The 10,458-nt window shown below is 44.2% G+C and overlaps 1 protein-coding gene across 1 annotated transcript; it reads left to right on the forward strand.

Moving 5' to 3' along the window:
• Window positions 1–3,415: 3,415 nt before the first annotated feature.
• Window positions 3,416–8,455, forward strand: krt8 (keratin 8). Its single transcript, XM_027008433.2, has 9 exons — window positions 3,416–3,896; window positions 5,455–5,663; window positions 6,301–6,361; window positions 6,475–6,570; window positions 6,678–6,842; window positions 6,931–7,056; window positions 7,195–7,415; window positions 7,524–7,567; window positions 7,686–8,455. The coding sequence occupies exons 1-9, from the start codon at window positions 3,534–3,536 to the stop codon at window positions 7,916–7,918; spliced, it is 1,518 nt and encodes a 505-aa protein (XP_026864234.2). The 5' UTR covers window positions 3,416–3,533; the 3' UTR covers window positions 7,919–8,455.
• The last annotated feature ends 2,003 nt before the right edge of the window (window positions 8,456–10,458 follow it).

Consider the following 10,458-nt stretch of genomic DNA (forward strand, 5'->3'; position numbering starts at 1 on the left):
CTAGGAAACAGACCACAGATTCATACTCAAGTGTAACTACAACGCCATTCAGTTTTGTCTGCGCCCTGATCTTCAAATAAGATAAGACTGGTGCAAAAACATCTTCTAACATGAACAATAGCAGCAGGACAGACACACCTGTTTATGGGGGGAGGGGAAGCATTAACAACATGAACAGTCAAGGCAGCACATCTGAGGCCGGAACCGTTAACATTACCCACGAGCCCAGGACACAGATCCTACACCTGCATGCTCTCCACGGCACACGGTGGACGTGCCTTCTGAAGTATCTGAGAGCACCCGAACTCCAGGATCTGGCACGTTTCACACATCCCTCCTCAGTCCGGCGGTACGCGGCCCCCTGGCCGACGGGGTGGTCCAGAAGGTGGCCATCGTCGACACCGGGCTCTGCACGCTCTGCCCTGGGCACGCCCCAAAAAGGGTTGCTGGGTCTCCAAACCCCCAGGGCGCTTCCCTGACGTTCCATGTGGCAGGATTGATGGGTGGGGGTGGGGCGTGTCCCCACACACGTCTCCCTGATGATCACAGCCCCCTTACCCAGATCTGACCTGCGCTGTTTCTTCATCAGCTGTTATCAGGACTTTGCAAAGTCCCTCATTCCTTGCTCCTGAGCGGCGTTCCTAATGCTATCTGTGACGGTTTACTGATCCAGGCTTAGTGATTTCTGGTGATTCACTTTGGCCTCCTCTGCATTGCCCTGTTTGTGTTGACTTTGGCCTGTTTCCTGTTTGACGTTGTCATTTATTACGATGCGGGCCTGGTTCTTTGCCCTCCAGCACAGTCTAGCCCTCTGACTGCATCCCTCTTTCCCCGTGTTGTCCTTTACACTCTTCAATAACTCCTGTGACTGACAAACTCTCGATCCTGTCAAGATCTTATTATATATATATATATATATATATATATATATATATATATATATATATATATATATATATATATATATATATATATATATAAAACTTGGTGTGTCTGCTAAGTTCATTTCTGGATGTAAGTAAAATCTGTAAGCTGTTTTAAATCACGGTTTCCACAGCAAAATGTTTCTAATTTTGAGGCACAATCATTTGCCGTCTCTGGGCAAAATGAGTCATGAGTTTTGGCCTCTACCAAAGCCATTTTCTTTTTTTTCCTGTGCTTCGGAGAACAGAACGATTGACTTGTTTCATGAGTTGGGATATATTATGTAATAATTATGCATCAGTGAATGAAGTAGTTATGGTTTGAAAGAAAGCCTGCAGAAACAGACAGAGAGAGACAAAAGAAAAGGGGTGTGTGTGTGTGTGTGTGTGTGTGTGTGTGTGTGTGTGTGTGTGTGTGTGTGTGTGTGTGTGTGTGTGTGTGTGTGTGTGTGTGTGTGAGAGAGAGAGAGAGAGAGAGAGAGAGAGAGAGAGAGAGATGGCATGGTGGCTACATGTCCTGTCTGCTCCGCTTCTGTTCTGTGGCCTGTCATGTGTTTCTTGGCTCGAGGTTGGATCACCCTCAAGTTGGATGAAGAAACGAGAGAAGTTGGATTTTCGTTTCCACAGGTTCCTGTTTCAAAAACAAAAGCCGGGATTCTATAATGGACCAGAGGAAGAGAAGTCACATTAAACAACATGACTCACTGGGAGAAAGGAGAGAAAAACAGAGCAAAGAAATATCTTCCTCATCTTATTAACGACGAACGAAGTAATTTAACAGTGTTACACACACACGTACAGTCCATTACAGTGGTTAAATTTAGTGTTTCTAACATAAAGCAGTATAGATGTGCAAGAGTATGTCCGTGTATGCTGCCGACTGGCTTTAGGCTGAAAGGTGTGAACACGGCACAAGTAGAAGCCAACCAGTTCATCACAGTTTATGTCTTAAGCAGATACCACTCAACACGTTCAGCATGTGATCACAACTTTCCCCAAAACAAGCACTTTGCATAACAATTCTGTGAGGGCCATGCCAAATCTTGCTGACCCCATACCAGAGCTTATGCATAATGCAGTCTCAAGGCAGAGGTAGATTAGGCTGCACTTGAGGAACAAGTAAAGGGAGTCCCCAATCCACCCTAATCTTCACAGATACTGCCGTGCTTATCCCGCACCAGTCATGTGGTCTCTCATCTTGCCCCTATCTCTCATGGCCCACAATGAGTCATAGCTTAAGACCTCAGGAAAAAAAAAAGACTACTTCTCTAAAAAATAAACTATAGAGGAATAATTAAAAATCAAAACAGCACGCAAGCTTTTAGCTAAAACGGCTATTCTTCCAAACATTCTACTTTTTAAGTAATACTTTGTAAGTCATTTTTAAGTAGTGAGTTTATCATGAACTACACAAGCACGGTGTTCTGAGCTGTACAACAGTGCTTGGTTGCTGTGATACCATAGCGCTACTGAGATGTCGGTAAATTCCAGTATAATTAAAATGAGTGTAAAACTGATCAAAATGTCACAAAGTAGACGTTACCCCACTTGTTGCGGTGTATTTTCACAGTTACGCAAGGAAAAGCGACACATGATTTAAGGAGTGCAATGTGCTGAGGCTGTAACTGTTGGAAATGGAACTGCATGCAAGACTGAGATTTATGTGATGCAGTAGAGGCTATAAAGTGCAGGATGGGTGTGCTGGTTTTTGTGAACACATGGCCATGTGCAAACGTAGCCCCACCTTTTACATGTGTCGGGTTGAATGAGCATGTGCTTGCATAACATCCAGCATTAAGAAGCCAGAAACCCAAGAAAGGTCACCTGCACACACATTTACAGAGATAATTAAAGCCATACCTCATTTGCATAGGCAAAGGGGTTTTGAGGCCATTTTGAGACGAAGCATTCACTTAGTAATCCTGGGGCTACAACACTCACTGTCCTGTTAACTACACAGAATAGGATGCGTTTACAATTATAGTCTACCGCATTCAAATTCATTTGATCAAAACAAGCTTGCAAACTTTCTGGGTAAATGTTTGTCCTTTACTGTGGCTCTCTCAGTAAATCTATCTTCATGTCATAATATGTTTATTTTAAAATGCTTTTCTTACTTTCTTCAAGCATAGATGGCATGTTTTAAGGACCAAAAAGTCTGTTCCTACTGGCTGGACACTTTCCTCATACAATGTGTCTTTTAACTTTTTTTTGGTGCATTTCCCCATAAGGCCAATACATCCCCAGCCACTATGTTCAATTCTTGTTTTGCTAGAATTTCCACAGAAATGTTCCCGGTAGTTTGGCTTGAAAAGGGCAGAAAAGATGGTGGTGTCCACTGAAAATCCAGGTAATGATTAGATGAGGAAAGCAAGCCAGAGAATGTAGAGCCTCAGCCCCGCCTGCTTCTCATTGTACATGGAGAATGAGCCAATCGGGGCTGCCCCATAGCTCCTCCCCCAGAGCAGCACTTCTATACTAAGAGGGGTCGAGTCCGTCGAGCCTGCTCGGGTTTCTACAGCTCACCAGACAAGCTTCCTGCTGCTCTCCGCTGGCCAAACTCTCGCTCTTCTTCTCAGCCTCTCCAATTCAGAACTTCCACAGGCAAGAATGTCATACAGGAAAACCTACACGATGAAGTCCTCATCCTCGGCGGTGGCGCCGCGTAGCTTCAGCAGCCTGTCCTACGCCGGCCCCAGCGTCAGCCGCCAGAGCTACACCGTCCGAAGCTCCTACGGAGGGGTCAACCGTGGACTCGGAGGTGGTCTGGCAGGCGGCCTGGGCGGCGGAGCCTCCGGCTTCGGAAGCAGCGGCATTGGCAGTCAAGTGATACCCATCACGGCCGTGACGGTCAACTCCAGCCTTCTGGCGCCTCTCAACCTGGAGATCGACCCCACCATCCAGGCTGTCCGCACTCAGGAGAAGGAGCAAATCAAGTCCCTCAACAACCGCTTTGCCTCTTTCATTGATAAGGTGAGTGACTGCAGAACTGGCTTCTCGGACTGTCTGCTCACAGTTGTGTGTAACAGTGTGAGTGAAAGGATGAACAATTTACTGTGATCATTCACGGTGAACTTAAATAGCTTACGGAAAGCATTAAACCGCTTTGATATGCTTCTCGAGATACTGTGTCCACTGACAGTAAATTAAAATAAGGAACAGAAATGCATTGTATGTGGTGAGACAATAGGAGACATTGGGAGATGGATTTGTTTTAGCTAAAACCGCTGATAATTTCCTATATTTGATTTAGATGGGTTGATAATGATTTCCTTGCAGCAGGGAAGAACACACATCGCATGGTCGAGCTGTGAACAGGGTGTGTCTCTGGTCAGAAACAGTTTAACTTTGCAACACACTGTCGTGGGGTAGTCAGCTCCGACTGAAGTTGCATGTCCACACCCACGGCAAAAGAAACTCCTCCATCTAAACATGTATCTAAATAACTTTTAATAACACTGCCGTTTCATTAAATAGCCTTTACTTCAGGATAGTATTTTCTCATTGCAGCCTCTTTACAATTTATTTGGATCTTCTTAAGTTTCCTACTACCAGGCAAAAACAGCCATTGTTCCTTTAACCTACAGGACCTGCTCTACAGAGTTAATATTTGATCAAGAGAAATGGTGTCACATTCACTGAAGAGATTATGTAACAAACTCTCTCATGGCGGTGATGACAAAGAATAATCTAGTTTTAATCATTTTGACGGCTCAACATTAGGTCAGAGATCATTTCCATGTTTTTTCTTTACCCTATGGAAATAATCTGCTTTGCATTGCACCGAATTTAATGAAGTGACTGTTTTGAATAAAGAAGACATGAAATAGTGCTGTATCGTAGCAGAAGTACAGGAGTTGTGGTTACTTTCGTTTGGGAAATCCATTATCACCTGATTATAACTTCTCTAATTACCTCCAAAACATTCACACACACACACCCACACACTCCCCACCCACCCACCCCCACACACACACACACACACACACACACACACACACACACACACACACACCTCTAAAAGATTTAAGCCAATCTGGGAGCTGATCGCAAGTCTTTCTGGTAATATTATATTATCCACTCTAAGCAAAATAGTAAAACTAACCACTAGCACAAATAGTACACACACCATCAGTTTCTCCAACGCCAGCTAGGCTTTGTCCTTAGCCAACATATCAACCGCACCCGGCCAAAAAAGAAATAAAAATCTGGAAACTATCCCCATCTCCCCCTCTGGTCTTCTATTAGGATGTGTGTCACTGTTTCCTTGGAAAAAAACCACTGCTAACCTGCAAACACTCACACATACCATACAACATCGGGCCGTTGGGACCACTGTGGTGCCTGCCGACGGCGCCTGTTGCCGTCTGGTAATGTTTCTCTAAATGTCAGGCTTACCCAGAAATCACAGTTCCATTCAATTACTAGCTGCAGTGTTCCATCATACACAGCGCTCTTTGAATCCCTAAATATGGTTGCCGTCTGTGACTTGGCTGAAAACAAGCACCCCGTTCTCCTATCGCCCACCCAGGTACGCTTCCTGGAGCAGCAGAACAAGATGCTGGAGACCAAATGGAGCCTCCTCCAGAGTCAGACCACCACCCGCTCCAACATCGACGCCATGTTCGAGGCCTACATTGCCAACCTGCGCAGACAGCTTGACAGTCTGGGCAATGACAAAATGAGGCTAGAAGCCGACCTGCACAACATGCAGGGTTTGGTCGAGGACTTCAAGAATAAGTGAGTCTGCAACAGGATGGGTTGTGTTAAACGGATGATGCCCGAATTTTGTGTCCGCAGGCTCACGTTGTTAAACGTTCCCAGCATAGCTGAGCTGGAAAAACACACACAGAGGGAGAAATATATTTCACTGGGGCTTTGGGAATATGTTCAGATCGCCAGACTGGGTTATGCAACAAGGAAAAAAAACATGATATGAAATCATACAAAGACTGGTCGCTACGGTTGCTCCCTAAATCCATTGTCTTATTTTAATTGGATAGTATTTTCGTCATTTCCTGGTATGTCATGGAAAACACTATGGGTGTTTGTCTAACCGCAAAAGCCAAATACAGCTGGTTTGTAATCAGCATGAGGCCCAAGTGTTACCCCACACCTTTTCTACAGCTGCAGATAAATCTGACATCCTTATTAACTATCAAAGCTTACATGGAGACATCGGATATTAAATTGAATCTTGACTTGTGACCGGAGCCTTGACAGCCAGAGCTTTTTCCACAAAGACGCAGTGCTATGCTTCCCCCTAGTGTGCAGGCTTGTTATACCTTAGACCTCATTTTCTTCTCAGTTGCTATTGTGTTGACGTTATAGTGGCCTGCACTGGCTCTTTATAATTTGCATTTTCTTTCTTCTTCAGGTATGAGGATGAGATCAACAAGCGCACAGAGGCTGAGAATGACTTTGTCCTCATCAAGAAGGTTAGAGCAGATGACCTTTGTCTGACCAACGCTGACAAATTCACTCCCATTGTCCACACAGCTGTTATTCCACTCTGAGTCTAACAATGCATTGGAATTCATGTGTTTTCCAGGATGTTGACGAGGCCTACATGAATAAGGTCGAGCTCGAGGCTAAACTAGAGAGCCTTACGGATGAAATCAACTTCCTCAGGCAGATCTATGAGGAGGTATCCCATCAGTTATTGCATGTTGTCCATCGGTCATACCTGCTGGTTCGGTGTCTTCACGTGTCCGATGCGCATTATTTACTCCTCTCCCCGCTCAACTCCTGTAGGAGATCCGTGAGCTGCAGTCTCAGATCAAGGACACCTCAGTGGTGGTGGAGATGGACAACACCAGGAAGTTGGACATGGATGCCATCGTGGCTGAGGTCCGTGCCCAGTATGAGGACATCGCCAACCGCAGCCGTGCCGAGGCTGAGACGTGGTACAAGTCTAAGGTATATGGACACGGGACAGAGGACAGGGCTACTATTCATTTAAGACACGTGCCCAAAACATCTAAACTGGCTTTTCTTCTTTTTCCAGTTTGAGGAGATGCAGACATCAGCCAACAGGTATGGCGATGACCTTAGATCCACCAAGACAGAGATTAGCGATCTCAACCGCATGATCCAGAGACTGCAGTCTGAGATCGATGCTGTCAAGGGCCAGGTAATTGCACCGTGACATGTCCACATCCCCACCTTTTCTGCACACGGCATTTGAAAAAAAAAAAAGTTTTGCAAACCCCTGAAAATAAACGGTTTCTGACAAGGGTCATTGCTTATGGTGTCTCGCGTCTCACCATAGCGTGTGAACCTGGAGAATCAGATCGCAGAGGCCGAGGAACGCGGGGAGATGGCAGTGAGGGATGCCAAGGCTCGTATCAAGGATCTGGAGGATGCTCTGCAGAGAGCCAAGCAGGACATGGCGCGCCAGATCAGAGAGTACCAGGACCTGATGAATGTCAAGCTGGCTCTGGACATAGAGATCGCCACCTATAGGAAACTCCTTGAAGGAGAGGAGGACAGGTAGATCCATCGGTTAAGCCTTTTTGTCAGGCATGCTTGGTACATGACATTTTCTATTCTGATTTTTGCGAGACTGAAATTCTAATTATGAGTCTCTTTTGCCAACAGACTCGCAAGTGGAATCAAGGCCATCAACATCACAAAACAGAGCAGTAAGTTCTCCCTCTCTCTTTCACACCCACTCGAAACAATACATAACACACGGCGCATTCAGTTCAACACAGAAACGCCCTGTAAATCCTAATCTATCGTTTTTGTGCGACTCTGCAGCCAGCTACAGTTCCTTCCCTATGGAGAGTGCCGGCAGTGCCTACAGCAGCTACTCCGGCGGTTACTCCGGCGGCTTCTCCAGCGGCTACGGCAGCGGCGGCGGCAGCAGCTACGTGAGTGGCGGCTACGGCGACAGCGGCTTGGCCCAGACCAAGAAGAGCGTGGTCATCAAGATGATCGAAACCAAGGATGGCAAAGTCGTGTCGGAGTCCTCCGAGGTCGTCCAAGATTGAGCGGGAGCCGTGATCTTCGCTTCCATTCCATTGTCTTCTTATCCATTCCTCCTCCTGCCCATAAACCAATAAAGCGGTCAAAGCAACCAGCCGTGGAAGGATACAGTCATATACCAGGCTGTAAAGCAATAAGGTCTTCACCCTGACCAAAGGCTCTCCAAGGGACCAAGCAATATCTCCTCACACTGTGCCTCACACTGTGCCTTATCGCCACCTTCCGCACTAAAATATAAATGCTCTCAGCTCCCTTTATGCACCCTGTGCTCGCTTACACAATATGCCTTCCTGCCGATCTCGATGGAACGCTTGATCTGCTACTAGCAACTGCCTCTCCTTTTCATCGCCTTGTCCAGAACACCGTGAGACGTATTTTGGTTTGTGAAGGGTTATGTTTGTCTTAAAGAGCAGGGCTGTTTATGGCAGATCCAGTGTCTTCCCATTGTATTTGGTCATATGCAAAAGGAAATGTCCACACTGTACCACGAGGTGCTGTTTTGTTTTTTTTTGCTACCAAAATAAAGTGTTTACTTAAAAATGCCTTTGAAGTTTTTTTAATTTCATACTATTTCTGAAGCATAAATGATGGCCTTCTCAAGAGCACTTAGCTGAAGTCAATAATTGAAGTCCCAGACAGTCTAAAGTTTACAAGTGCGAGCAAAAGCCATCAAGGATGAAGATCCAGGAATGGAATGTAGGGGCCATGGAGAACTGGGAGGAGAACTGGGAGGAGAACTGGGAGGAGACAGGGGAACGCATGGGTGTGAAGACACACCACACTGGGTTTTACTGGTACATAAATAGCGGAGGCTGCTGAGAACTGACGCACTTAGCAAACTTGTAATGAGCACCTTGTGCTTGTAGACATTTAATTGCTAAAAGACGCGGTGTGGAACATTTCAATAAAAGCACATTGCCGTGTGCTCTGTGATATTGTATATGATGAGCATTATACAGATAACCCTGAAATAAACTCATATGGATCCCTCATATACTTCAGTAATAGGCACAGTTTATTTGATATGGTAGATTTTTGATATGGTAGCTCTGTCAGTGTATCTGTAACGTTCCACAAACCATACGCTTTACAAATATATGAAAATATACTAACATATTTTATATTTGTGGATAAGTGTTGTAAACCCATGCTCAGTTACAGTGCAACTGTAACTCCAGTCCTATAGACTACACAGCAAAAACCTTGGCACTAAACAAACTCTTCACAAACTGTCCAGCTAACTTGATATAAACACTGTAGGTGCCAATTCACCACAGTATGCCAGTACCCTAAATCTGATTATCAATTTACTTGAAAGTAAAACTCCTAGAAAATGAAAACAAAAGAAATGTAAGATACCAAATGGATACATTTTTACATAGAAACAGTGCAGAAAGTCGATCCAACTGAACAGCCTCATAAGAAACGTTTGAAGATTTAAGAGCTGACATTGGCTTCATACTGTCTTGTAATAGTAAAATCCCACTGTAGAATTTATTATATGTTCATGCCAATGACATTTATGCTCAACTTTGGCCACCTGTAAAAGTAACCAAGAAGAAAACAATTTGTAAAACATTATATAACATTATTTAGCAATGTCAGAGGGAATGTTATTATTATTTCTTATATAATGACTGCATTAAAAAACATGTGTGACTGTAGATGACATAGAATGATTATGACACCATCAGGTAATTATTTATATCAAAATATGAAAAAAGTTGGTTACCCACCCCACACTGTAACTACAGATCCTAAATTGTATGCTTGACGTCCTGTATGTATCCATGTTATCCAATGTTACAATCACTGGGACCCCATCCTTTCTTATTTAAAACAGTGTTTCTTTGAGCCACGCCTGCCAATTGCCCGTTAGTCCTCTGTGCCTTTGCCTTTTTAAATTTTTTTGGCAGTAAAGGTTTTAAGACCTAGCCCAACCTTTGTTCCTAATACAGGGCGATTAGCGTTTTTGCGTGCTGTGGCCACAAGAGGGCAACATCTCCACGCTCAGTTCAGATTACTTTCCTCCCGACAAAATACTACCATGTTACATACTATTCCAAATAAAAGGGAGACTTGTGGAGAAAGTTATAATTTTCTTTTCTGTGTGGCATTATGAAAGATATATACACTCCTGAGCAAAGAAAAAAAGAGGGAAAAAAGCTTTTAATGGTCTCAACAACAAATAATTATAACAGTTTGAACACCTAGATATTTTACACCTAGATATTTTATAAGAATCTTATACCAAAACATTTAAATATGTCCATGATTTTGTGTACAAGAACAAAGTGTAAGTGAATTTCCCTGTTTCTAGACCCACCCCCAACAGTTCACTGCAGCTACGAGCAGTGATGAGCACATCACACAGGTCTCAGGAGGGCATGTTGTTGTTGTTGTTGTTGTTGTTGTTGTTGTTCTAGTTAATTTTCTTACCAATGATTTGTGAGGGCCATTACATTTAATTTTGGGTTTTAGTTTTTAGTCAAAGAGCCAATCAGTTTGCCTTCATTCACACACACACACACACACACACACACAC

This window comes from Electrophorus electricus, chromosome 24 (assembly GCF_013358815.1).
Source record: "Electrophorus electricus isolate fEleEle1 chromosome 24, fEleEle1.pri, whole genome shotgun sequence".
Taxonomy (NCBI): Eukaryota; Metazoa; Chordata; class Actinopteri; order Gymnotiformes; family Gymnotidae; genus Electrophorus; species Electrophorus electricus.

Excerpts from the sequence above, each read along its gene's own strand:
- krt8 (XM_027008433.2), top strand. The coding sequence starts at position 3,534 with ATGTCATACAGGAAAACCTACACGATGAAGTCCTCATCCTCGGCGGTG. Across the intron at positions 6,571-6,677 it reads TCAGGCAGATCTATGAGGAG|GAGATCCGTGAGCTGCAGTC; the intron begins GTATCCCATCAG and ends CAACTCCTGTAG. Across the intron at positions 6,843-6,930 it reads AGACGTGGTACAAGTCTAAG|TTTGAGGAGATGCAGACATC; the intron begins GTATATGGACAC and ends TTCTTTTTCCAG.